The following is a 27,892-nucleotide window of genomic DNA, read 5'->3' as shown; positions in this document are numbered from 1 at the left end:
TGGCCGGGCCGTGGGGGCCTTGCTGGGCTTCATCGAGCCAGCGTTGACTTTGCAAACTCCGGACCGGTGTCTCTCCTACTTCTGTCCTTAGCACTCCGTCACGGGGAGATGGGGAAGTGTCCCCTGCTCTTTAGTTCCTGTGTAACTGGGAGCTAAGAGGCTGTGCTCATAAGTGGGGATCATTTAGTAACTGTGGTCAGAGTAGAGGGCGATGATATGTCATGTTAGCAAGCCACTAAGATGACACATGTCGCGGACCTTGGGCCTCAGGAAAGGCGCCATCCAGAAATAAGGCTGTGTGTTCTTGGCCACATTGGTACCTGGCCATGCACACTCTGGCCCGTCCCCACTCCTAGTACCCATATTCTGCACGCTGGCTCTTTGTGTTTCTTTTTACAATTATTTTCATTTTCCCCAGCTTTACTGAGGCAGAGAGGACAAATAAAAATTGTATATGTTTAAGATATGCAACACGGTGATTTGAAACACATATATGTTGTGAAATGATTACCGCAATCAAGGTATTTAACATTAAGCCCATCACCTTGCATGGTTACTTGTGGGGAGGTGCGGGTGAGGACCTTAACATTGACTCTCTTAGCAGATCACAAGTATACAGGACAGGTTTGTGAAGTGTGGTCACCATTTGCACCCGAGGTCCTCAGAGCCCAGTCATCTTATAACTGAAACTCCGTGAAGCTCGACCACATCTTCTCCATCCCCCTCGCCCCACCCCTGCTAACCACCTCCTGCCTTTGCCTTTGCGGACTTAGACTCCAGGTGCCCTTGAACGACACAGGTTTGAACTTCATGCTTAGACACGAGGTTTTTTTTCCCCAATAAATACAGGACAGTCCTGGAAATACATTGTCCTTAGGATTTTCTTTTCTTTGGCCTACTTTATCGTAAGATACAGCCTATGATACAATGACAACAGACTATGTGTGGGTCAGCTGTGTGTGTCATCGGCAAGTCTCCTAGTCAACAGGAGACTATCCGCAGTGAAGTTTCGAAAGAGTCAGAACACGGATTTCGGGTTTGTGACTGAGCGGGGAGTGGGTTAGTTCACCCTAAGCCCTGTGCTGTTCAAGCATCCGCTAAATTTTAGATCCCAAACACGAGGGAGAACGCACAGTACCTGTCTGTGTCCGGCTTATTTCATGTAGCATGTTGTCCTCTGGGTCCGTGCATGGTGTCCCGAAGGCAGAATTTCTTCTTGAAGACCGAATGGATAATTCTCCCATGAATGGATGTATCATAATTTCTTTATCCCTTTACCTGTCAACCAACACCACGCCTCAACTGTTGTGAACACAGGGGTGCAGATCTCTCTTGGATGTCCTGATTTCAGTCCCTTCGGACACATACCCAGGGGTGGGGTTGCTAGGTCACAGGGAAGCTCTATTTTTATTTCCTGAGGAACCTCCCTACTGGTTCCATAGTGGCCACACCCACTTACCTTCCCACCAACAGGGCGCAAGGGTCCCTTTCCTCCACGTTCTGGCCAACACCTGTTGTTTCTTATCTCTTGGATGAGGGTCATCCTGATGGTGAGGTGATTCCTCACTGTGGTTTTGACTTGCATTTCCCTGATGATGAGGGACGTTGAGGATCTTTTCACGTACCTATTGGCCATCGGCATGTTGGTTTCAGCTCAGGTTGTAATCTTGTGGGTCGTGGGATCTAGTCCCACATCAGGCTCCCTGGTCAGTGAGGAGTCTGCTTGATATTCTCTCCCTCTGCCCCTCCCGCTGCTCATGCTCTCTCTCTCTCTCTCTCAAATAAATAATCCTTAAAAAAAAGTCGAAAAAAAGTCGACCCACATCCAGCCACTCTGAAATAGGGGAGCATCAGATCAGGTGTTTCTGTGGAGAGCCGCTGAGGCAGGGGGATGGCAGGTCGGAGCCATGCTACCCGACGCCCCAGGTCACCCGTGCAGATTCGCATCCCCTGTGTGTGCTGCTCTGTGGAGAGGACCGGGCTGGGGGCCCTCAGGCTGCTTGGTGGCTTGGACACCCAAGGGAGACCTGGCCAGCAGCCTCCACATTCTCCTTCTGGGTTCCTACCCCTCCTGGGCTCATGGCCACAAGAGTACACGTCACCCGTGGAACATACAATCTGGTGTCAGACCCAGAGCCCACGCTGCGAGCTTCCGTTCTGCATGGAGTGGAGGAGAGAAGGCTTGCCATCTACCCTTTCACGGGCTTCTCTGTCTCTTCTCTTTCACTTGGACTTGCTAGCGGCTTTCTGAGAGTCTACAGGTGCTTTGTTCCTCATGTTTCTGCTTCTTCAAGAAAGTCAGTCTGTTCTTATCGTACTCTGCACAACTTGGTGACAAAAGTCTTTTATTCTAAGTCATGAGATTTTCAGACCTATCTTGTCTCTTTTTATCTCTTTCTCGGTGCTATAATAGTATTGCTCTTGTCCTCGATTTGTTTTGTCAGCTGTGTGCTCTCCCCGTTCCCTCCTAGAACATGAAGAATTTTAACCTTCTTTACACTAGGTTTCCTTTCAGACCAGACTTTGTGTTTGTCTTTTGCATGTTATATACCTTCTTTCCTCTATCCATCCATCCATCTACCCATCCATTTACCTCTCTATCTGTTCACCTTCCCATCTACTACATAGGTCAGCAGTCGCCATGTGCCGATCACTTTCTGGTACAGTCATTGTCCAGCCTAGGGAGACCTCAGCGCTGAGCCCCTGCATCCTCCCTGCCTGGGCCGAGATCCTTGGGGCCAGCTGGGGATGTACCCACAAAAGTTTATCCCTGCTCTCCCCTGCTTCCCCATTAGTCTGCCTTACTGAGAATGTCAGGGTTCTGCTGAGGCCCCTCCTTCCCCAGGACAATGGCTATGGACTCGGGTGGGTCAGGCAGAGAACCTACAGAAACGTTTTTGTTTTTAACCTTTCTTTGGCTTTTTTCCCCCCTCCTTTTTCTCTTTCTCCTGTTATGGCACCACAAGACAGCCTCCTCCTGTGGTTGCTTTTGTGAAGTTTGAGGCGAGTTTGTGGTCTGCCCAGCCACCCCTCCACCCGCCTGCTTTCGCGTGGGGACAGGAAGCCTGTGAGCCCACTTCATGTGCCCGCACTTACTTGGGATGCTGCCATGTGCGGGCTTGTCTTGTTTCTAAATGGAACTTTTAGTAGGAAACGAAAGAGGAAAGTAGGTTGCTGTAGACGAGGGCTTTACAAATCCCCCCTTTTTGCCTGCTCCTCTGGGCACCAGGCACCTGAAGTACTTCAGGGAATGAAGTTCTAAGTATTTGTAAACACCAGACAGACTGTAGATTTTAGTTTGGGGAAGCACAGAGACTTGATTCATGCCAAGATGCCTTCCACCGTGCTTCTTTCTTGCCAGTTCTATAAGATATTTGGAGAGAGCTTTTATTAGTAATTTTTCTCTTTTTAAAAGACTATTTACTTGAGAGAGAATGCATAAGTGGGGGGAGGGGCAGAGGGAGAAGGAGAAGCAAACTCTCCCTGTTGAGCAGAGAGCCCGATGACGCGGGGCTCGATCCCAGGGCCCCGAGATCATGACCTGAGCTGAAGGCAGATGCTTAACTGACTGAGCCACCCAGAGGCCCCTATTCATAATTATTTCTATTGTGAATTTTTTTTTTTTTGAGCAAACAGAAGTTTAAAGTAATAAAGCCAGTGAGTACATACATACCTTCTAGAAGTAACAAATGTTAACGTTTGGGAGTATTTGCTTCTGACTCTTTTTCTAAAGCATTAAAATCATGGTCGAGGTCCCATTTGTACCCCTCCTGTGTCTTTTCCTCATCCTCCCTCCAGAGGCCCTATCTGGAAGCAGGTGTATATCCTTCCTACTCCAAGGGAATTAATTACTTTGTTTCTTGGCGGGGGAAGCCTCTCTTACAAAACTGTAGTGTAAAATGAGTGGAGCGTATAGACAGTTTCTGTAAGTCATGTGTTCCATCAGGGAAGTGGTTGTAGCTTCTGGGCAGCTCAAGTTCTGCCTCTTGATTTAGGAGCTGACCTGGAAGCTGGCTCCAAGGGTGTGTTCACTTGTGGAAATCCAGCTACACACTTGTGGCTTATGTGTGTTTTGATCTTTGTTCTGCGTTCATAAAAGGTCTACTGAAAGAATATTGTTTTAAATGTGGGAGGTTTTCTAACCAAAAGACTTTCAGAATGGTCTAGAAAATTTTCATAGATTCACTCTCAGATTATTCATAAAGTTGCCAAGGGAAAGCGTCTTGTAGACCGGGTTGAAAACTTGATTGGCCAGAATAATTTAGAGGAAAGGTTTAAAAGTAGATCCTGAGGTTGGGGATGACTCAGGGCTTTTCCCAAGGACTGTCTTTGAGTAGTTTTTGTGCAAACAAATTAGGAAAAACTTCCCTGTCCCCAAGCAAGATGAACTCTAAGAAGATCAAGTGTATTCCTCCGGGAGTGCCGCTTAGAAGGCTTTTGAGATTTTCTCGTTATTGCTGGTGTTCAGCAGTTTAACTCTAGTAAGTCTTGATTTGGTTTTGTTGTGTACATGCTTCCTGAGGATCAGGTATTTTCTCCTTTAATTACAAGAATCTTGGCCACTCAGGCTTTTCCTATTCCCCTGGAGATACACTCATTTTTAGTCCTTCTTTTTCTCTCCTATGCTTCACGGCTCATACATCCCTTAGCTCCGTCTTTAAGTTCAATGATCTCTTCTTCCACAGTGTCTGATATGCGTTCATGCCATCCTGTGACTTACTCGCTTCCGAGGCTGTGTCTGTCTCAGCAGGGCCTCTGAGGTTCCTCCAGCCCTTTGCCTTTCTCCTCGCTGCGTCCCTGCCTTCCTTATACCCGTGATCATGTTTGAGGCATCTCTGCCTGTCTTCAATTCCTGGGCTACTAACACGCCATCACTGTCATTTGTGAGTCTGTCCTGTTGACCGGTTACGGGCTACATTTTTCTGCATCTTCACATGTGTAGAGATTTTCAGCCGGTGCTGGATTTTGTTGTCTTCCTTTGAAGAGCACAGAAGTTTGTTTAATAGGCTGTTAAGCTGCTTCTGGGTTGGCTTGATCCCTGCGAGGCTTGTTTTTAGGATTTTTAAGGGCAAGTCTAGGGTAGCTTTTACTATAGGTTGGTTTAGCCACACTACTTGAGCCTAACACATGTGGGGTCTCCTTTGAGGGGCATGTGTCCAACTAGAACTGCCTGGAACTCTGTGTGAGCTGTGGGGGCAGGTCAGCCTGCAGCTCTCTGGCTGCTCTTTGCCCAGCCTCGTGGGGTTTCACCCTGTGCCCACATGAGCCAGAACTCAGCAACAGGCCCCAGGGTCTCCTGTGAGCTCCCCACAGCTCTTTTCCCACTCGCTCTTGCCGCCCCACAGATTCCAGCCACCTGTGCTTCCCTGAGTCTGGTCTCTGTTCAGCACGATGAGAGAGCTGTCATCTATGCAGCTCCCCTTTCCCTGTGCTGCCCTTTGTGGGCGCCTGCTGGCTGGGTGCTGGGCAGTCTCGGGACTCTGCTCACTGGTCTCTTTTCCATCATGAATCAGAGTCTTACAGTGACTATGGTCCAGTTTTTGAGAACTGTTGTTGGTCTGTTTTGCCTAGTTTTCCATTATATGTGGTGAGATGGGAAGTCTGGTCCCCATTACTCCATCATGGCCAGACACAGAATTCTTGTGATACAATTTTTTTCACTATAATTGGGAGGGTGTGGTCTCTCAAATTCTAAACAAAACTCAAGCCATGACACTTTCCTGCACAAAGAACTTTCGTGAGTTCCCATTACCTATAGGATAAAAGCTGCCCTCACAACCCAGAAAGAGTGGGTTCTCATCCCCCCAGTCCTGTCCCTGATGTATCCAGTCCTGGATCAGTGTTGGCATTTGAAAGAGCTAATGAATGAGCGACACCAAAGTCTGGAACCCAGTAAGCTTGGGCTACCTTCACATTCCTGTGGTATCCTGGTAGAATTTATTGAGGCCACCAGAGTGAACTAGTGGAATGAATGAGGAGCTCTTGCCCTGACTCTACCAGACGGGTCTCCTGTGGCCATCATAACTAGGCTCTGCCTCCCCCTTGGGGGAGAGCCCATGTCTCCGGCATGACCCAGTCCTCTCTAGGAACGAGAGCAGGGGAGCTCAGGAGGGATTCCTGGCTCATGGAGCACCATACTGAGAAACAGCGGGGGCCTGGATGCCTTTCCTCGGGCCAGGAGGGACTCTCCTAGGTGCTTCCCATGCTTGAACCCATGCAGTCCTCCCTGCGGGCAGGCGGCTCCCAGTTTGCAGGTCACCAGCCTCTCGGGCGTCAGGGGCAGAGCGTCTGAGCCTCTCGGTCTGGTGGCTGTGCACCAGTGCACCCACTAAGCAGCAGGTGGACAGGAGGCCCGTCACAGGTTGTCCTGCAGCTTCAGCTCAGGCGTGTCAGTGCGTTGCTACCACCAGAAGCAAATCTGTGTCCCCCTCACTCATCCCAGTTCTTGGGGGTGAAAAGCTCTTACGCATGTTTGCAGTGTTGCTGAGTCTGATCGTCCTGATCTAATGTCCTCTTTCCCCAGCTTTATAAAGTCAGCCCTTTGAGTTAGTTCCCATCCCTCCAGCTCCAGCTCACTCACCCAGCCGTGAGGGATCTGTAAGAACTCACTGTGGAGACCCGGCTGCAATCTGGAAGGAAGGGGTCGGCCCCAGGTTGAGTTTGGCCGGGCTCCCTGCGTCTGTCCCACTGGTGGCTGGGAGTTGGTGAGGGACCAGAGCCCCTGCCCCACGCACAGATTGCCCTCGGCCCCCTCTGCCGGCTTTGCTCACATGTGGCCTCTCCGTGCTCAGACCCGGGCTCTTTCCGGGCATACCTCTGTTTGCTCCAGCAGACTGTGTGCCGGTCACCGTCCCCGCTGCTGGGGAAAGTCAAGAGCGCAGATGCTCAGTTATCTGCCCCTCTCCCCGCTGACGCAGCTGCTTGGAACACTCATGGGACAGTCCTCACTTAGGACAGCTCCCCGTTTTTGTTCCTAACGACAAGTCTCAAAACTCAACTTTGGTTGATTTGAATATAGAAATGGTCGATAACAACTACAGAAAGGAATATCAAATTATTCTAATTAGAATAGTTAGTTTCATTATACAAAGTTACATTTTACATTATAAGATACTAATTTGGAGAGGCTACTCTTTCTTCTTTTCTCATGTTTCATGATAATATTCCATCCAGATCCCTCCGATGTGTTTTTGTCACACCTGCTCTTCAAGCCATGAAAACTTTTCCTTGGAGAGTAAGCCACACACTGAAGGCCGCACACCAGCAGCAAGAGGCCTGAGGACTGTCCACAGCACGAGCGTATCGTGTTACCAGCCCCTGGAAGCCCCTCTCCCCCTTTCCAGTCCCAGACTCCAAAGCAGACCAGTAGCCTGATGGCTGACACCATTGCTCCATTTGCCTATTTTTGACCTTGAACACAATGCACTCATGCCACACGTCCTCCTCCGCATCCAGCTGCTGCCGTTTACTCAAGGCTTGTGGGTTTTAGGTTTTATACGTGTTGTGCCTATCAGTAAACGTTCATTCTCGCGGCCACGGCCACGAGTCCACGGGACTGCTGCTGACCTTTCCCTGAGTTCTGACCTCTGGCCATCGCTGGTGGTGTGCTGTCAGGCCCGTGTGGGATTCGAGGTGGCTGTCCGCAAACACTTCTGCTGTGACAGGCTGGCGCGCAGTGCGGGTACACACGGTGCTATAGTAAACACAGTGTTCCGGAACAGTTCCACCGTGTGTATGCCAGCCAGCATGTGTGGACTCATATCCTCGCCACACCTGACGTTGTCTGTTTGCATCTTAGCCTCAAGGAGGGAATATGGGCATCGGGTCGTGGTTTGTGTTTGTGGTTCCCTGGTGACCCATGAGCTGAGCGCCTTCCATGGTTTTGGCCACTTGGATATCCTCTTTGAGAAGTACCTGTGCAAGAGTTTTGCTCATTTTTTCTATCAGATCGCCAGTCTTCCCTTATTGATTTGTAGAAAATTTAAAGAAGTTTTGTCTTGACTTTACGTGCGCAGGAAGCCCCTCTGTGGCTTATCTGTTCATTCCGCTGGTGGTATCTTCCGCTGACCAAAGCGTTTCATCTTACAGTCATCCAGTGTGTCATTTTTCTGTTCTGGCGATACTTTTTATGTCCTTTTGGAGCGGGTCTTGCCTGTGCCGTGACCGTGCAGGTAAAACCATTGTTTTAGTGTTTCCCACTGAAATCTCAGATCCCCTGGAAGCGGTTTCTTGGGCACAGTGTGAGTCAGGGGATGAGACTTGTCTGTCCGTCTTTGGTCCAGCTGGCCTGGCCCCAGGTGTTGCGTTGCTGATCCTCTCCCTCTTTATCGGGTAATCATATCTTTGTGGGTCTGTTTCTGGCCTCTGTCTTTTGTTCCGTTGGCCTCTTTGTCTGTCATTAGGTCGACACTTGGTGCCATAATTACTCTCACTCTTGGTGCATTGTGAGATCTGCGGTGTGTTCTCAGCCTTGTGTGCCCTCAGGATCGCTCCTGCTCTTCCCGGCCCCAGGCATTTGCCCGTGCATCTCAGAGCCAGCGTGTGCGTCCCTGGCCATGCTCCAGTCATCTTTGCTTCTGTTTCAGCTGGGCGAGACATAGCACTTCGGAGTGATGCTTCCTCTGCAAATGTTAGCTTAAAGCCACAAACAGCCATTGACATTAAGACTGCTGGGTTTAAAAATTTGTTTTGTAACCATGCATTTGTGATCTCCTTTATGTAGCCGCTTATTGCCTTGCTCTATAAAAATCTTGAGGTCATTCCCCAGGAATAAACACTAAATCTGGCTTGGTTTATTTGTCTTTTAACGAACTATTTCTTTTTAGCTGACTGATCTCCATAAATATCTAAAACCAGGATTAACTGAGATGATTTCAGGCTAATGTGTCACCCTCGGATAGATCCATTGTCTAAAAGAAGGTGAGGGAGAAGCCTGCAATGTCTGAGGCTTTTTGAGGATTTGGATATAAGGTGACCCATCACATCAGAGAGAAGCCACTGGAAAGGCCACACCTGCCTGTGGGTAATTGGTGGACCGTGGCCAGATGTGATGCCATTTCGGGTGGCAGAGGTTTGGGGCTTGACCCAGCCAGAGGGCAGCATGACCGGGCAAAGCTGAACCTGGAACATGAATTGAGCTTAGCCCTAGTATGCGTTTGGGGAGACAGGGGGAGTCAGGAGAAGCCAAGAAGGGGCACCTAGGGCAGCGGGGAAGCTGAGAGAGAATGCCCGTGTCCGTAGGGGAATCGTGGAGCGAGGAGACAGGGTCCCCAAGCCGACTTCTGCATTTTTGCTTTGGCACCTAGGGGGACGATCCTGGCATTTGCAGGGAGAGGAAGGAGTAGGATGGGAAGAAACGGACAATGGGACAATAGCAAGAGTTCTGCTGTGGACCCGGGATTTTCGAGATGCTCGCTCAATGTCCAAGGGGAGATGTTGTGTAGACATTTGGATAAACAGATACAGAATGCAGAAAGTCCGGGAGTCACCCGTGCATCAGTGGAGTTGAATGCCTGGATAAACTTGTAGAGTTAGAGGTGGAGCAGAAAAGGCACGTCGCAAACCTTCAGGGTGAGTTGGGGGCTGGAGTTTGAGAGGCAGCGGGGCGCACAGTGAGGTCACATCCCATCTCTGCCCCGGCGGTGTGGCTCAGTGCTCCCATCTGCACAGTGGGAGCCCGGGACTGAGCTCAAAGAGTTCTCAGGAGAATTAAGGGGGTGAGTGCACACAGTGAGTGAGCCACTCCCGGCCCGTAATCACCGGCTGTGGCGACGCTGCTGCTGTTAGTGTTGCTGTTGTTGCTCTGATCGCATTTCAGTATAACTGAAGGCCGGAAGCAGCTACAGCCGCCCAGGGGAACTGGGTGGAGAAGGAGCCTAGGACAGTTCCTGAAGGTGGTTTCCGGATGGATGGGAAGAAAAAAGCCTCAAACAGTACAAAATCCCCACCAAGACTGTTGCAAGTCCAATTTTAAAACAAACGACCCTGGCAGATTGAAATATGTAAATGTAAGAAGACATAACAGACAGATACTAAGAAAGAAAAACTGGTATGAGAATGTGGATCTCAGACAAAATAACTCAAAGTGAAAAAAAAATGTAAGGAGAGAAGCTCTGTGCACCAAAAATAGAGCATCTTATTTATAAAGGAAACTTAGACGGGACCACCATATGCATGGACGTGTACTCCTGGGGAGAGACTGTGATGGACCTTTCTCGGAAAGTAAGAGATCAAGCCGGTAAATAAATGGAAAAATAAACTCTAACAAGTATATATAGAACTTTATACCCAAAAGAGACTCTCCTTTTTCCCAGAGGTGTGTGAAATATTCACCCAAGTTGAGTATATCAAGATTTTAAAAATCTTGGGGCGCCTGGGTGGCTCAGTGGGTTAAAGCCTCTGCCTTCAGCTCAGGTCATGATCTCAGAGTACTGGGATCAGGCCCCACAGCAGGCTGTCTGCTCCATGGAGAGCCTGCTTCCTCCTCTGTCTCTCCACCTGCCTCTCTGCCTACTTGTGATCTCTGTCTGTCAAATAAATAAATAAAAATCTTTTAAAAAATAAATTAATTAAAAGTAAAAAAAATAAAAATAAAAATCTTTGGAGCGCACAGAGCACATCTGCTGACAGCAGTGTAATTAAATAGATGCCAATCACGAAAAAGACAACAAAAAATAATCCACTGGAAATTTCGGAGCTACACTTCTAAATAATCTGTGGGTCAAGGAGAACATTAAACTGGAAATCACAATGCAATTTAGAACTGCTTCCCAATCTTAGTGCTGCATGTTAACACCATGGGATGTAACCAAAGTGGTTTTCGGAGAAAATCTCATAGCATTAAATGTATATATTATAAAAACGAGAGGTTAGAAAACGCAGGAGCTAAACTTTCAACATAAGAAAGTAGGAAAACAGAACAGAAAAATAAGTGCAAATTAAGATTAAGGAAGTAATAAAGTAGAAACTAACGAACCATTTATTCATTTAGCAATTACATTTTGAGCTCCTCCTTTGTCCTGCTTTCTTCTAAAAACTATTTTAGGCACTGGGGATACATTTGCAAACAAAACAGGGTCCCTGTATCCATGGGCCATAGGAACAGATTGTGCTGTGTTACTGGAGTAAAAGGATAAAACCCTATGCTTATCACAATAGAGGCTAAATGAGTATCTGATAGAATTGCCCGCTCTGATTTTTTAAAAGTTATACTTGATGGATAAACATTAGAAGCGTTCTCATTAGAGCTAGGAATAAGGCAAGGATATTCCCTGTCTCAGCAACTATGTAACAGTGTATTGGGAATTCTGGCCAGCAGTGTTAAGGCAAGAAAAAGAAATAAGTTTAAAAAGCTTGGAGAGGAGGCACCTGGGTGGCTCAATGGGTTAAAACCTCTGCCTTTGACGCAGGTCATGACCTCAGGGTCTATCGGGCTCTCTGCTCAGCAGGGAGCCTCCTTCCCCCTCTCTCTCTTTGCCTGCCCCTCTGCCTACTTGTGATCTCTGTCAAATAAATAAATAAAATCTAAAAAAAAAAAAAAAAAGGCTTGGAGAGGAGGAAACCAAATTATCATTATTCTTGAATGATATTAATATCGAAATAAAAACCCCAAAGCACGTCAGTCACATGACCAGGATTTTCAGAACCAATGTAATTTGGAAAGATAAAAATTAGTAGCTTTCCTAAACAATACACATTGTTTCTGTGGGAACATATTTATGTTGGTAAAGGCATTAAGAAATATCTGGAAAGATCAACACCAAATTAATAAGATGGGTTTTCTCTGGAGAGGGAAGATAGGGCAGGGATTTTAGGTAATGATCAATAGAGATCTTAGATTTAGGTTTAGATATTTTTGAAGGAGAAAATATTTCATGAATTGTGAGTTAAAACCTCAAGATACATATAATAGGAAGTCATTTGCCTTTTAGCCTGTCCCCTATAGGGAGGGGCGTTCCCAGCCAGGAAGACTGGGGCTCTCATTCAGCCAGGCAGCGGGACTCCGGAACCCACAGGACAGGGCTCGCTGCAGAGCAGACCTTCAACAGATACTATCAAATCAGTGAGAGCCCAAGATGGCCCACTGACCTCCCATCCATCTTAAATGTCCCCACCCAGTCTGAGGAAGAAAAAGTAGAGAATGGGCTCCCCAAATAGCCGATCCCTGCTCATCTGCTCATCCCGTAGAAGAGTCAGCCTGGCAATTCCCCACGGCCAGCCTGCAAGGTGGGCAACCCGGGCTCTAGTAACACCGCTGGAGGGACGGTCTGCTGGCCGAGGTCCCGGGAGCCTTGCCGCCTCCTGCCGCTGGAGGAGGAGCGGGGCGGGGTGGGGGTGGGGTGGCCGAAGGCCCCCAGGGAACATGGACTCAGCATGGGGACCAGATTTTTGGAACCCGGTTTTGGACAAGGAACTTTTTTAAACGTGATTGTTTTCTTTGGAATCCGTAGAAGAGACACAGATACTCCTCGTGTTTAGTTTTCTGTCGTACCATCTTCACTGAAACTCTGTGACTCCATCACTGCCCCCAGAAAGCCCCGGCTTATGGCTACACTGGGATTACCTGTAAACCCAGTCTCTTCCTTTCTCCCGTGATGATCTTTCTTGCACTCGCAGGAGTGGTCCCCAAGTGCCGTCTCTGGGGGAGGACGTTCCTGCTGCAAGCATCTTTTAGGGTTGCATGTGTGCAATCCTTTTCCTTCCTTGGGGGCCAGTGCTTTGGCCCCAGTCCTGTTGGGGAAAGTGCCCCTGCCCTGCCTCCCCCTGCTCCATGGCGGTGGAGGCCAAGGGCCCGTCGCTGTGCCTTTGGCCTTCTGTGTGGGTGGCCCTGCCTCGGCTGTGGGGAGGGTTTAGCGGCATTTTGCGTCTTCCTCATGGAGCTCGAATTTGGGGTCCTTGGGCTTGTGCATCAGGCAGCGGCTGCAGCTGGGAGAGCCATGCTCCCTGTGTGGCCTTTGGCACCAGGATAAAAGAGCGCTGCTTTCATAGAGGATACGTGTTTTTTTCCAGTGGAATGAAATTAATTAATTTCACAGAGAATTAACTAGTAAGTGAATCAGGCACATTTGTTTAGGTTCAAACCAGCGTAATAAATGAATTTGATGGCGGCTCATCTTTGAAAAATGTCCCGCGTCTCCTTTTCAGAGTCCTGGAGGCTCCCTGTGGTCGGATGGCACCTTCAGCCTGCCAGCCACTTGTGGTCGTTAGTGGATGGCTCTGAGACCAGAATCCTGCAAATTCAGTGTGACAAGTGATAAGATGCACCCGTCTCCGCTTGTCGCCTCACACTTCCTACACTGACCCTTTTCGGTTACTGTTCTGCCCACTCACGTGGCCTCGGGAGCTCCCGCAGCATTTTCGCCCATCTGCTTGGCATTTCACTCTCCAGGACTTGTGTCATTTCAGACGTGGAGAGTGGGTCTCGCTGCTTGCTTCCAGAACAGTGAGAAATGAGACTTGGAGTTCCAACTGCGGAAAGGCTTGGAATGTCGAGTTCCCCTGTTTGGGCCCATGTGTGTTCGTGCCCACGGGCCTCCCTGTGAATTGCAGCGTGTCTTTACCTTCCCTGCAGAGCTGTGTCTTCTGGCCGTGGGGGCACCAAGGGCCTCACCGTGGAATAGGTGCCCGGGCGCACGGCACTGTCCCTGGTCACGGTCACGCAGGTGCCGGGAAGTTCTCTGACCCTGGCAACTTCATGCATAAGTTGGGTGATTGTATGAGAGCAAGAGTTTCCAGACATGTCTTGAGGAAGGGCTTATAGGCTTCCAGAATCGTGCTCTGATGATCAGTGGGGCTCTGTACATCCCTGCTGGCCCACTTGGTCCCATCTGTGCCCTCTTCCACCCCCAGTCACACTGGCCCGCTCAGAAGCATTCCATATACGATTTCTCGGGGTGGGGGGGTGGTGTTGGCCTTGCTGCTGTAAATTTGTTGGTAACTAGGGAATGAAGTGAACACTCTTCAGTCCAGAGGGTGACTGCTTTGGGGATAAGGGGACAGTCTTGGATACAAGGCTGTTGGGGGTAGTGCTGGGGTGGGAAGAGAAGGCGGTGGGGTGCAGCCCCACCCCATTCTGCCACATTTCGGTGCAGAGCTCGGACGGCCGAGTTCTAGATTCTAAATTCAGATCTGCTCTTCCAGGCTGAAGGTAGGCTAATAGAATGTAGCCTCTTTATTTAGCAGGATGGCCACTCCTCCTATGCTTTTTCAGTGTTTAGTTACATAGTTTGAATTCCTTTATTCATGTTCTCTGGCCCCAGACCCTGCAAATGTCAGTTTCTGCCCTAATAGGAAAATCGAGGCACAGAGGTCTCTGAACCCACTCACTGCCCACAGACGGCACCACCATCCTGGGGCCTGAGTCTCCACCTGGGCTCCCCCTCCTGCTGAATTTCACCATCGTAGTGACCTGGTGGCAGGCATCCTCAAGACCTTGTTGGCTTAAAGAGAGGACAGGTTCGCTCGGTGAGTTAGCTCAGGCTTGAAAAGGTGGATGAAAGGTGATTTTGAAACTCACCTAGTCCTACACCAAAGACCGTGCATTTGACTCTGTGTTTCTTTTATCTGAGAAAAAGAACTAGACAGAAAGATTGACCGCAGGTAGTAGGTTTGGTTTTCTCAGTGGTATGAGTTAGCCCTTCTGACATGATCTTGTAGAGGGTCCAGGTGTATTCTGGGCTTTAGTAAATGAGTGACTACGACCCAGGACAGTGGGAGCCCAGCTCCCCACAGCTGGGGAAGGAGTCCCAGGAAAGCAGAATGTCCTTGGGCTTGGGTCGAAGTTGGAGGTGTCAGTGTGAACTCATGGTTCTAGTCGATGTGCGGACATACGTGGAAATGCCCGTGTGGCTCTGTGCGCGCATGCATCTCATTCCTAGCTCTGTCCACTGGAAAGTTCTGGAAGCAGTGAGACCGGCCATGGCAGTAGGCACCCCTCGTGTGCAGAGCTTGGTGCCCGAACAACTCTTCAGTGAAAGGAACCATCTGCCCCTGACGCCCAGCCTCACCTGTGGGTCTGGAGCAAGGAAAGCGCACTTGAAAATCGGGAGACACTCAGTGTGCGTGCAGGCTCCCCAGAAGGACACAGGGGCCAGTGCCGAGGGAGGCGGAACAGACAGAAAAGAGGAGGAGAAAACACCGCAGATATGTATGGATTGTAAGCTATGGAATAAAATAAAAGTCCACTGAGGGCCTGCTCTTCTAAATAAAGGACTTTGTAAAAATGGGGAAGAAAGGAAAGCTCTGTCTTACAGTGGACTATGGACCAAAAGTGGAGGAGGGTGGTGGCCGCGGGCCAGGTAGGGGACCAGATGCTCCCATCACCGCCCCCTACTCCCCAGGAGACAGTCCTGTGGTGGGGAGAGCAGGTGCCCCACCAAGACATCACCGGGGTTGCAGTGAACTGGCATTCTGTGCTTCCTAAAGACAGGTGCCGAGAAAGTCACACGTGACTTCCTGAGGATTCCCACCAAATCGTGAGGAAGCCTCAAACAGCTCCCACCGAGGGGCAGTCTAGAAAATAACGGCCAAGATAGAAGTCTGGAAACACAAAGGCTGGGAGTTTTTAGAGAGACAGGACAGCTCTGGGGTCCTGAATTCAGTCCTGGGCTGAGCTGGGGAAACAGCTGGAAAGGACCTTGTAGATGACTTTGGAATGCAGACTGCTGCTTTCCCCAGGTTTGCTCACTGTGCTGTGTTGGTGGAGGAGTGTCCTTGTTCTTTGGAAATGCACACTGAAGTATTTAGGGGCAAAGAAGGGCGCCATCTCCAAATAAAGCTCCAGCAGCTTGGGCTGTGTGTGTGCATGCGTGCACACGTGTATGTGTGTGGATAAGTGGATGGGAGGGAGGGGGAGAGAAGGGATGATCTAGCAAATAGGGCATTGTAGGTAGAGGTCCAGCGAATCTGTGTAGAGGGTGTGCAGGAGTTCCTTTTACTATTCTTGTCACCTTCCTGCAAGTTTGAAAGTATATGAAAGGGGCAGGTGTTTGCATGCACCTTCTGGTTCAGCCCCCGCCTCTCCAACCCCGTGCATCCCTGTCTGGCCCAGCTGCACCGAGGGCTCTTGCTCTCGGAGCCCGCCACGCCAGCTGTGGCTCCAGGGACGCTGGCCCTCCACCTGCTCTGGCCTCGTGCACATGGGGGCCTGTGGCCCGGAAACCCTGGAGCCGGGATGGAGCAGAGCCCTCTCCTATGCTCTGCTGCCTCCCTGGAGAGTGGTGGTGGGGCGTCTTCCTGTGCTTCAGAAATGTGAGGCCAGAAAGGACGTTGATGGGGAGGCAGGACCAGCAGGGACCCCGCTTTATCTCTCTGTCCTCCCGGAACTGTCAGGAGCCGCTGAACACCTGCTCAGGAGAACCGCGCATGGGGCTGTGCGCCCACATCAGAGCGGAGCCGGCGGCGGGCCGGACCTCAGCTGAAGCCGATCCTGCCCCTGCAGGTTTTGTGAATAAAGCGTCCCTGCTTCTGCTGAAGATGCGCTGCTTTCTGACCCGACTCCATACTTATTCCTGAGCACCCTGCGGTTTGGGGTGAACTCTCTGTTCTCATTTTGAAAAGACAGGCCTTTTATGGGGCTTAGAAAACTTCTCAGATACAGCAGGAAATCCAAGTTCAAAGCCTCACAGTTATCACAAAAAGCTGTGAGTATTTATTCTTTTCTGTTCCCAGAGCGTTTCAGGGAAAGCGCACTGTGGCCGGCCGGCAGCCTGCGGGAAGCCTCCCCCGTGGGCACGGGTGCCTCCAGCCGGCGCGCCGCTTCTGCAGCCGAGCTCTGCTCTGCCTGACTAAATAATTCAGGTTCCGCGAGCAGCCGCGGGCTAAAGGTCTGGCCGTGAATTATGCATGTGGCTTCTGGGATGCTTTGTGTTGGCTACACTATTGGAAGGGGGAGCATCGCCTTTGTCGGCCCTGCCCAGCAAACCCGTCGCTGGGGAGTGTGCTAACCGGCCTCCTTGGGGAGCGTGAGCTGGGAACAATGTCTCTGTGTGTGGCCCGAGCCTTTGCCCAGGGCCCTGGGGGCTGTGCCGGCTGACCCTGGTATGGACTCGGAGGGGTGGTTTGCGGTGAATGGTTGGAAGTATTTGGTTAAGTGGCATCACAGTGGCTCTTATCAGCTCTACCCAGGTAAAGTCCCTTGTGGTCTGCGCACCTTGTCATGCTTGTCGGGGGCTGGCTGACCTGAGCAGCTACAGGTATGTTTGCTGGTAGGCTTAGGTGGCCAGGGGCAAGTGGCCCAGGACCCTGACCTCGAGTAGTGATTTGCACACTTCAGGGATGTGAGCTCAGAGTTCGGATGGGGTGTTCTGGTGAGATGACGGGCTCAAGCTGTGTGGTGTGGAATTAGCTATAAAATCATAATCCCAAGGCATTGTCGATACATGTATAACCTGTAACGTGCACGGTTATTGGGCCAGTGTAAAGAGGGTGGCTTTCCCAGTTTTCAGCACATGTCAAGTGAATTTTAAAAACTTCCTCACCAGGAAAGCATTTCTTGGACTCAAACAAAAAAGAAACCAAGCCGCAGGGAACGTTCTCTCGTCTGAGGCTCTAATGCGGCAGATCTGCTGTTTTCTCCTCGCTCGGAGCAAGAGAGGGGCTCAGGCAGTGGCGTGGACTTGCGAGCCCTTCTCATCTCCTTGTCCTGTCTGGCCCTGGCCGTTAGGATCACCCCTTTCTCAAAGGGGCACTCTTGTCCATGCTGGAGAACAAGTGCAGAGTGAGTCTGAAGGTGGAGGTAGGAAATTCAGGCTTTGATGGTGTGTCTCAAGAGCAGGGTGCCGGGCCCCATGTGGTGAGGACATGTGCAGGGCGCTGGGATTTGAAGCCCGCTGGTGCAGCACCCACTCCCTCCCCCTCCCAGGGCGCTGGCACCCACCATGTGCCTTCAGTCAAAGTTGCTAGGAGACCCTCTGGTGAGGAGAGCTCGGGATGGACATGCTTACACAGCCAGCAATGGTCTCTGGTTTCCCTCCTTCGAAGACTGTGAGTGTTCCTCAAGGTCTGGCCTTTGTGAGGGAGATGGCCGAGTGTGTGGCCTGCCTCGAGGGGCTCAGGGAGCGGCTCCTTCGGGGTCCTTGCGTCCCCTGCTCCCTCTCCAAGCTCCACTTGCGCTGGAGTTGAGGCCCGGCGGGCATTCTCGTGGTTTCAATGAGAAACAAAACAGAAAGAAACAAAAGGAGACCGTGGGAAGGAGCCTCAGCGTTTCCTCCCGCGGGATGCAGGGAGCCTGGTGGCAAGATGACCCTCCCCGACTCTGGTAGGGGGGGGTAGGGGGAAGTGGGCCATGAGAGCCAGCCCCTGGCCCGCCTGGCCCACGGGCCTGCAGGAGGAGTGGGTATGCAAACCATGGGGGTAGGGAGACTCTTCCCTACATTGCCTACATGTCCTGTGCCTGTGTGTGTGCGCACCTCAGTCCTGCCTCCTGCCCAACAGTCCGCGCCCGCCACCCTGAGGGAGCACCAGGGTCATCGTGGGGCATGCATGCAGGGTGACTGAGGCACCAGGAGTGTCCTAACTTAATTTTAAAGCTTCTTTCTCCAATAGGCTTTTGAAGTGTTAGCTGTTGAGCTGTGAGTCTTAAAAAAAAAATTGGTATTTGCAGGTTTCATAAAAATGAGTTCCATCAACAGATGGGTCACTTTTCACTTCCGAGTTCTGTTCAGCCGCGTCTTTCCTCGTCCAGGCTCAGGCCAAGGCCCACAGCACCTGCCCGGCCCAGGGCGGGGTGCCAGGCTCCCCTCCTCGCTCCTGCCCTGCGTGGCCTGGCAGCGAGGAGGGCAGGTGTTCCAGATCTGCTGGCCACTTTGCTGGAATCCAGACACCAGAAAATCAGAAAGCGCCTCCACCCATGATGGGGTTCAGCTGCTCTGTCTGCAGTCTGTGGCCGGTCTTCTGGCGTGCTCCCCTGCCCTCATAGCCCCCATCTACCTGCCCCCTCCTGCAGGCTGCCTTGTCCCTTAGCCAGGCCAACGGACCTGTGAAGGAGTGTCTTCTTGACCTTCCTTTGTTCTTCACTGCCCCCCAGGGTGCAGTCTGTGTGTCATTTTCCCCTATGCCCAGAGACACTGGCCCTGAGCCATGCCTCTTCTGTCCCAGGGCCTTTGCACATCTGGCCACTCACTGAAGGCTCTTCCAGGTCCTCTGAGGCCAGTTACCTTTTGTCCACCCCTCAGTTCTCAGTTCAGCCTTCATTGCCTCCAGGAAAGAAAGGCCAGAGGAAGAATGTTTTGGTGCTCATACTTAACAATATGTTTTGAAAGTTATTTTGTGAGGATCACCTCATTTATCAACATAAAATATAGCAGGAAAGTGCCTGCTGATTGCAAAGTTACCCTGCTAGGAAGGTACAAAATAGCTCGTCCACATCACCTTTAGCTCATGGAAGTGAGACTGAACACAGCGACACACGGCTTGGAGCCATCTCAAGCCCCCATGCAGTGACAGCCACGCCTTCCCTCCAGTTGTCTTTGGTTTCCACATCTCTCTCATTGGTGACGTGCAAGTGCCCTTAAGTGTAAAGAAAATCAGTCCTTCCTCTGTGGAGTGGATTGTGTGGATTCCCCCAGGCTTTGTCTTTTGACCCAGCTTATAGTGTCTTTAAACTTTTATTTCATTTTCATTTTTCATTGAGGTCCAGATGACAGGTGACGTTACGTGAGCTGAAGGTGTACAGCGCGATGGTGTTCGTGTATATATAGTGAGGACGGTTGCCGCGCATGTCTGGTTAATGTCTGTCACACACAGTCACATGCTTTCCTTCTTAGGACGGGGACTTGTAAGATCTCTCTTCGCCAGTTGTCTTTGCAGCACGGTGCTGTGAGCTGTGCTCCCTGCGTGCCAAGACCTGTTTGTCTTGTAACTGGAAGCCTGTACCTTTGACCCTGAGCACCCCTCCCCGCACACTCCCCGCCCGCCCCACCAGCACCGCCCACAGAGTTTGGTGCCGTCTGTCCCTTTAACCATCCTGTCGTCTTGTCTCTCACGGCTCTGGACTGGCGTCTTCCCTTCCAGAGCTTCTCTAATTTGAGGTTCTTGCCTTGAAACCTCTGGTTCAGATCCCCGAGGATCCCGACTTGATCACCTCTCCAGTGATTTTCCAGTTGTCCCTGCACTGTGTGGCCTTCTGTCACAGCCGTAAGTCCACAGCTGCAGTGGGGCGCCAGGTGGGGCTGACCCCGCCCCCTGGCTCTGGTTTGCTTTGTTTTCCCGGCATTTCACGTTTAGTCTTCCACGTGAACTTTCATACTCAGCTCATCTGGTTCTAATAAAACCTCTGTTGGGAAATCTGGGGGGAGGATTAACATCTGCGGGGTCCTGCCCCTCACTGCTGCAGCTACTGGACACAAATCAGAGGGCGCAGGGGTGCGTGTGAGCAGGAAATGGGCAGCTCTCACTTGGGGTGCTTCTGCGTGTGGGGATTGTAGAACAGAGTGATGCCAGGTCGTCCGTCTGTGTGACGGCGCAGTTGAGTTCCCTGGGGGCCGGGCCGGGCTCAGACCCCTGGCAGCCGGCTGTGCTGCGCTCAGCGTGGAGCCCATGGGGTGGCCGTGCCGTGTGGTGAGCTTGGCATCTCGATGACAAACTCTGGGCCGGGGCCTCCCCTGTGGTCCTTGGTGAGTGGCACTGGCAGATTCTACCAGGAGGCTTTCGTCTCAAAAGTAACATGTACCACACTGTGAATTCTGCTGGGCCGCCAAGAAGAATGAAAATTGTCTTTCTCTCATCTTGTTTCGTCTCCTGAATCTTATTTAAATTTTTGTCTATAGCGTGTAAGTTACTAGGTTACTCTTTGACTTTCTGTTTTTCTTTTCTTTTCCAATCTAAATGCTTTTTGAGCTTTGAATGACTCCTGCCCAAGTGTTTCTGGTTCCCACATGGGGCCCCTTTGACCGGATTCCTGCCTCTGCTTTCTTAGCCCTCTGTTCTCGGGGCTAGCAGGACTGTTCTGTGGCCTCCTCCCGGCCCTCCGGGGCCCTGGTTGTGGCATGGCGGCCACAGGCTGGTCCTCTGCCTACTGCTCTCTCCGTGCAGTCATGGGGGGGCATCAGCCTAAAGGGCCTCAAGCTGCCTCACTGGTCATCACTTTCCCCATGGTAGGCCTCTCGTCACTAAGTAGAAGATGCATTTCCGGTTGGCCTAGAGCTGGAGCCAACAAACTATTCCCCTGGGCTCCTTCCTGCCACCAGTCCTGACGGCTGACTGTGCATGGTGGGACAGGAGCATGGGATGTAGCTAATGAACACTGTTTCATTAGTTAGCTTTGCTCCTCCAAGCCTCACACCCCTGCGGGTTAGGGGTATCCTCTGTGGTTGGCAGGCCGTGGCTTGGCCTTGGGTCTCCATGGTGTTAGGACCCACGGAGGGAACAGCCCTGTGTAGGATGGTGGGATGTGCTGTCTGTATTGAAGGGGACGCGTGCATGGCAGAATGTGTGTCCGGTCCAGCTCCTGGCCAGTCTGGGCCCTTCCCTTGGGTTTTGCTCACCAGGCCTGCCCATGTGGGGACCGAGAGCCCCCATACGCTGCTCACATGAGATGGGAGACGGTGACACAGGGCTCCCGGAGCACCTCCTCTTCCCTTTGTGAAGAGAGTGGGTTATTCAGGAACTTGCCTAAAAGACAAAGGAATGCATGCTCTTTGGGGCTCTTCTGTAGATGCCCGGAGCCAGACTCCTGCGGCACATGTCGTGTTTTCCGCTCTGGAGTGGCCTTTGATGAGTTGTCACAACACGTGTGGTTAGATGGACGTCTGGACGTTATGCCACACTTGCACATCGGGACCGTGCCCGTGCGGAACAGGGCGCATGTGTGAGCGTGTGCTTTCCTACAGCAGATGTTCCCTCCTGACACCGAGCAGTGTCCCGGGTCCTGGACACCCAATCTGGGCCCCTTTGCCTCTGCTCACCCCATGGGGATCACCCGGGAGCGCTGTTGTGTGTGCGGCATGCCCTCAGCCATGGACCTGTGGCGTGTGGCTGTGGTTGCCCCTCTCCTGGATCCGCGCCCCATTCCATGTCCGTAGAATGGCGCTGGGCGTGTTGTAGGCACTCGGCGTGTGGTGTTGGCTGAGCGCATGCTTTAGAGAAGGCAGGTCGGGGAGAGCCTCCCCCCGAAGGCTGGCCGGGTCCTGCTGGGCAGGCGTGGCGGACACACGTGCAGGTGAGGTGTGTGCTGGTCCCACAGAACTGACTGGCACCGACCTGAAGGACTGCGTGAGCAACCACAGTCTGAGCAGCAATGCCAGCCTCCCCAGCGTGCAGAGCTGCCGGCGCCTGCGTGAGAGGAGGGCCGCCAGCTGGGCCGTGTCCTTCGAGCGCCTTCTACAGGACCCTCTCGGAGTTCGCTACTTCTCTGTGAGTAGAGGGGTGTGGCGGGGCCCAGGGGTCCATGAGGACCCTTGGCCTGGGCTCCTCCAGCAGGACCCGGGACTCAGACCCCATGACGCCTACTGCAGGGGGGTCTCCCCTGTCCACCTGCTCAGCACACTCGAGGCCAAGGGGCTGAAGGGGGCGCCCTGTGCCCAGCCTGGCCTTGGCTGTGTGCCGGGGAGCTCCCCGCAGCAAGGGGCACGGGAGCTTCTTAGAAATGCTTGGAGGCCGCATGTGGCTAGGCCATCTAGGGGGAAGGGGCTCTCTGCCCTTGAGGAAGCCACTGGGAGCATGCCTGAGGTCCTTAAAGTGTGCAGTGTTTTGGTCCAGGGCACGTGGCTTCAGGTAATTTGGGGAGAGGTGCTCCCTCTCTACCCAGAGAGCCCTGATGTCTGTGAAAAGTGGGCACAAGGAAGAAGCCAGAGCACAGCAACAGCTCGGTGGGGGACGGGGGGGGCAGATGCCGCGGCCACTACCTGCTCATGAGTGAGGGCTCACAGATGGTGTCTTTCTTAGGATTTCCTGAGGAAGGAGTTCAGTGAAGAAAACATTTTATTCTGGCAGGCCTGTGAATACTTTAACCATGTGCCTGCACACGATAAAAAAGAGGTGAGTGTGTTTGTGCCCAGAGCATACGATTTTGAAATGCTTCTTTTTCAGAATAAGGTTTTTCGTGTATACGATATTCAATCTTGTGTAAACACGGTGTGTGTAAACACCCTTCCCATGAATTGTTTCCCAGCACGTGTGCTGCTGCTCAGTGTGTTGAAAGCGGAGCTTAAATCCCCAGGCAGAAGAGCCCCTCACCATGTCCCTTTGTATGGCCTCACTGCCCGCGCCGCCTGCACTGGCTGCTGAGCCCCCGTGGGCACGGGTCCCGGTGCATGCTGCAGCCCACGCAAGGCTGTCCGTGGTCCACCTGCCACTGGTGGGGCCTCTTACCCGCTTGCCAAGCCTGCTGCGCAGACTGAGCTCCCCCTCTGCTGAGGCCGCAGGCATGAGGCCCCGCACATGGATGGTGCCCCCGGACACCCCCCAGGCCACAGCACCTGAGTCTCTGAACAGTTACAGAGCTCCTGAAAAAAGTCAGGGAGGAGCCTATTTGGTGAAAAGTTTTATACTGGCTCGGACTTTTATCTATTAATTTATTCAAGAAGGAACTATTTAAGGGGCCTCAAGAAAACGCATCTCCAGTGCCTGGACCCACGTCTGGCATTTGGAACATGGAGGGACGGCAGCAGCACGCACACATGTTGTGGGGAGGGGCTGGGCCCGCGCATTCCACTCACACGCATGTCCTTCAGCTCTCCTACAGGGCCCGTGAGATCTTCAGCAAGTTTCTGTGCAGCAAAGCCACCACCCCCGTCAACATCGATAGCCAGGCCCAGCTGGCAGATGACATCCTCAGCGCGCCTCACCCTGACATGTTCAAGGAGCAGCAGCTCCAGGTGACTGTGCCTCAGTTTCCTATGGAGACTCCTACCAGGGCTCTCTCCGGGGCGGGGGAGAAGGGGCATTGCGCTCGTGAGCCAGCCACCAGATGGGGCAGAGAGGTGCCAGTGGGTATGTTGTGGCTGGAAGAAGCCCCAGAAGCCCCAGGTCCCCCACCAGGCTCTTGGGGAGCGGGCTGTAGTTGGGGAGGGCCCCATCTTCGGCGACCTCTCATTGGCCTCTCCTGTATCAGCCTTTGTGTGATGTCACAGATACGTGGAGTTGTTTAATCCTAGGGCGTCGCTGTGATTAAAAGGGTATGTGGGACCTAATATGTTTTAGAGCCTGTGTCCCACTGGCCCCCTCAGGGATGATGTCTGCTGCTCAGTCCCATGAATTACGTGGGGAAAACGGAGGGAAGTCCTTCCAAGGTTCTCACGTCCTGCTGGTCTGCAGTTACTCTGGGTCTCATTCTTATTTACCAAAGTAGAGCTTCTCTGGGCCCACACATTAGCTAGCTAGCTGCTTCGGGAGCTGAACCGTGCCGCATGTGCCCTGCAGATCTTCAACCTGATGAAGTTCGACAGCTACACCCGCTTTCTCAAGTCCCAGCTGTACCAGGAGTGCATCCTTGCCGAGGTAGAAGGCCGCTCACTCCCCGATGCGCAGCAGGTCCCCAGCAGCCCGGCCTCCAAGCACAGTGTCAGCTCTGAGCACTCTAGCGTGTCCACGCCGAAAAAGGTGCCTGTGCCCTGGCCATGTCCTCTCAGAGAGGGGAGCTGCCCTGTGGGGAGCAAGAGCAGAGGCCGCTGGGACGCAGCGCCCACTGGGACACAACCCCTCGCCAGGATGCAACCCCCCATCCCCCGCAAGGATGCGGCCCTCCTGGGATGCAGCCCCCTCTCCCCGGGATGCACCCTGTGCCCGTGGCTGGGGGTGGGGGTTCTGGCCAGTGACAGAGCTGCCCTGTGGCCGCTGGAGGGCTGAGCTGTCCCACAGATAGCTTTACAGCTCTCCTCCGCTTCCTTTCACTCTTCATGTAACGATGAAATCATGACATGTTAACATCTCCATTGGATGGCAGCTGAGCGGAAAATCAAAATCAGGACGATCCCTGAACGAAGAGCTGGGGGACGAGGACAGTGAGAAGAAGCGGAAAGGAGCGTTCTTCTCTTGGTCCAGGACCAGGAGCACTGGGCGGTCCCAGAAGAAGAAGGAGCATGGTGACCACGCAAATGGTTCGTGGTGTGCCGATGGGTATCCGGGAGTTGGCCCACTGGGGCGCAGATGGAGTGGTGGGGCCGGGCAGGGAGGGCACCTCTGGAATGCTCAGAGCACAGTGCTGTGTCCTGGTGTGGCCCTTTGCGGGTGGGCCAGCCAGAGTGAACCAGGGCGGCAATAGTGCCTTTTGAAAAAGGGGTGAGGGTGCACGACAGCGCAGTCCTCCTCAGGCCAGGGCACCCTGCCGGGGTGGGCTTCCCATCCGGTCCTCTTCTGGCATCTTATAGGAAACTGGGAGGAGAAGAAAAATAGCAGTGTCCTACCTGTGCACCCGGACCGCCTTTCGGCTTCCTGGCGAGGCTTTTTTCTAGGTGTGCATAGGGCTACGTGAGCCTTTGGCATTTCTTATTACTGTAAATCTGACAGCCGTTCTAGAGATTTTATCCCTTTGTTTCTTTCTTGTGCGTAGCTCAGAAGATGGGGTGAGAGGGACAGGCTCATCCTGGAAGGCGGGTCAGAGGCAATGAGAGTGCTTTCGGGATAAGGTGGAGAAAGATAGCAGTTGACACCAGGCATGAAAAAGCATGAAGCAGAAAAGCCTTGGAAGGATTTTCTCCTCGAGGGATTCTTGGGAAAGGGATTATTTTTCAGGAAATAACCCGTAGGCTCCAGGCCTGTGGTCCCCAAGTTTGGGGCATTTATGGAGACACTGCTGGGAGGGAACACCTGAGGATGAGAGGTGGTGGCAGCTCCCAGGATGGGGCCTGTGCCATGCCAGCCGGTCTGGATCAAATACGTTTGATCTCGTCCTCAGAACAGCCGGTGGACTCAGTCTTCTTATGCCCATTGTACAGATGGTCGTGCCATGGGTGTGACTATAAGCATTCCTTCTAAAGTCCAGGCAGACGGACTTGCAGAACTCAATCAGTGGGAGACTGCTGTGGGGGCGGGAGCGCTTGTCAGATGGGGCCAGGGATCCCTGAGTACCTGGGAGACAGGAATGGGGGGCCGGTGGCTCAGAAGGTCAGTGGGACCCAGGGCTGCTGTGTCTTTATGTCTTGGCCTGCAGCCACCAGGCGTGGCTCGACTACGGAGCAGGTCCTGTGTTCTCAGAGGGCCTCCCCGGGTCAGTTTTCGTGATCTTTAGTTTAGCCAAAGACAGCAGGGCATTCGGGTGATAGTAGCAATTGGCACGCTTGTGGGCTCACTTGAGGACTTCATAGGAAGATGTGAGTTGAACCGTGAGTGGGCAGAGCTGCCGTAACCTGCTGGGGTGTTTTCATCTGTGCCCAGAAGCCACTTGTTGAAGTAAAAACCCCAGATTAAATGAGGGGAAGGGAGGTCCTGCAGCAGGAGCATGGACTTGTGTTCTGACCTGCTGCTGGCTACCACTGGGGGTCTGGGGGCCGGCTGTGGCCAAGGGCAGAGCAGAGCCGTCTAGCTGTGACCTGGGGGTGCGCCAGACTGTCGGAAAGGGGAGGCCGTGCCTCCAAAAGTCTTCTCCGTGTCCTTCGTCTGCTCAGCCTGAAGGGTGGGGTTGGGAGAGGTGACAGTAAGTGGGGAAAAGTGACAAAAAGTGCTGTTTGGTTTTCTGAGTCCCCATGTTTCCCCTTCAAGAGCCCCTGCACGCCAACGGAGGCCTGGGCCGCCGTGAGTCACAGGGCTCCGTGTCCTCCACGGGGAGCCTGGACTTGGTAAGTCATACCTCCCCTGTCCCCAGGGTCACAGCTGATAAGTGATCCCCACCTCCGTGTTCAGTCACAAAGCCCCACAAATGCGTGTGTTGGACGTGGGTGGCTGGGCTTGGGTCGGGGCCCTTGCCAGCCTTGGGCTCCTGGCCGCGTGGGTACCTGTGTGGCAGACGGGGGTGGGGGGCTGATCCTTGCATGCTGATTTCTGGACTTACTGTGGATGCCCTTTTGTTCTCACTTGGATTTGTCTCCCAGTTTGAATATTCCACTAAGGCAAACCTTCCTGTGTTTGTGCTCCTGTAGTGGGGGGCGTGGCCGTGGCGGGGGCTCCGCCTCCCCTTGGGCCCAGCCCACGCAGCCCAGTTGTCTCATTAGGGGCGGGCTGGCTGTCAGCTCTTGTCTGATACCAGGTTTGGAAACCCTTACGGCTGCCAACATCCCAGTCACTTGTCACTGTCAAATGACAATGTAGCATATTATTACTTCTGCAGTTACACTGTGTAACAGTTAAAGCTGGAGGGGTTTACCCACCTGTCCATTCGCTGTTGCTGCCTGCCAGACACCCTAGAACCTTGGCTTGAAACAAACACCCTTTATTCCTGCGTCCACGTCCGTGGGAAGGGAATGGTTGGGCCTGTTTTATCATCGGCCTACCACCTACAAGCTACATTTTCCGGAATGCAGCTGGGGCGGCAGAGAGTTCCAGACTGTCAGGAGGAGATAGTTGCCGGGGGGGGTGGGGGGGTAGCACCTGCCAGGGCAGGTCGCATGTGGGAAGGACATCTGCAGGGGCCTGTCTGCAGCGGGGGGACACTGGTGTAACTCAGAGACCCCAGGAGATGTCACGGAGAGACCCAGGGGTCTGCCACACACTGGGTCCATGCCCTGCCCATCAGGGTCCCCTGCATCAGAGTGTGGGTCCTGGTGCTGGGACAGAGTGCTAAGTAGCGATGCCCTGCGCCTCTGACTTAGTCAGTGAATGATGCAGACGGTCCCAAAAGCCTCTGCCTGTGCAGCGATCCAGGGCTCTGCCTTCCCCTGCCCGCCCACCCCTACCCTGTGGCTGGTGTCCTCCGCTGGGCCCTTGGTGAACCTGGGCCACGTCCTCACCCAGGCAGAGGTGTAGAGTATCCTCTGGGCGGAAGGGGCACTGGAGGCCTCAGCCTGGCCCTGGCACTGGCAGG

The 27,892-nt window shown here is 52.7% G+C and overlaps 1 protein-coding gene across 6 annotated transcripts in view; it reads left to right on the top strand.

The window, feature by feature from the left end:
• The window catches only part of RGS12 (regulator of G protein signaling 12), a 104,571-nt gene that overhangs the window by 61,428 nt on the left and 15,251 nt on the right, over window positions 1-27,892 (top strand). For 5 of the 6 annotated variants that reach the window (XM_032855905.1, XM_032855881.1, XM_032855890.1 and 2 more), the window contains 6 exons: window positions 22,181-22,350; window positions 22,882-22,974; window positions 23,670-23,813; window positions 24,358-24,537; window positions 24,881-25,034; window positions 26,635-26,711. In XM_032855905.1, the coding sequence (XP_032711796.1) occupies window positions 22,181-22,350; window positions 22,882-22,974; window positions 23,670-23,813; window positions 24,358-24,537; window positions 24,881-25,034; window positions 26,635-26,711 (818 nt within the window). The remainder of the gene's footprint in view (window positions 1-22,180; window positions 22,351-22,881; window positions 22,975-23,669; window positions 23,814-24,357; window positions 24,538-24,880; window positions 25,035-26,634; window positions 26,712-27,892) is intronic. The other variant, XM_032855899.1, reaches the window with a different exon arrangement.

Source organism: Lontra canadensis, unplaced genomic scaffold, assembly GCF_010015895.1.
Source record: "Lontra canadensis isolate GAN:19392208 unplaced genomic scaffold, GSC_riverotter_1.0 scaffold1, whole genome shotgun sequence".
NCBI classification, from domain to species: Eukaryota; Metazoa; Chordata; class Mammalia; order Carnivora; family Mustelidae; genus Lontra; species Lontra canadensis.
The sequence above is the reverse complement of the archived record's forward strand: the minus strand, read 5'-3'. Positions and strand labels throughout refer to the sequence as shown.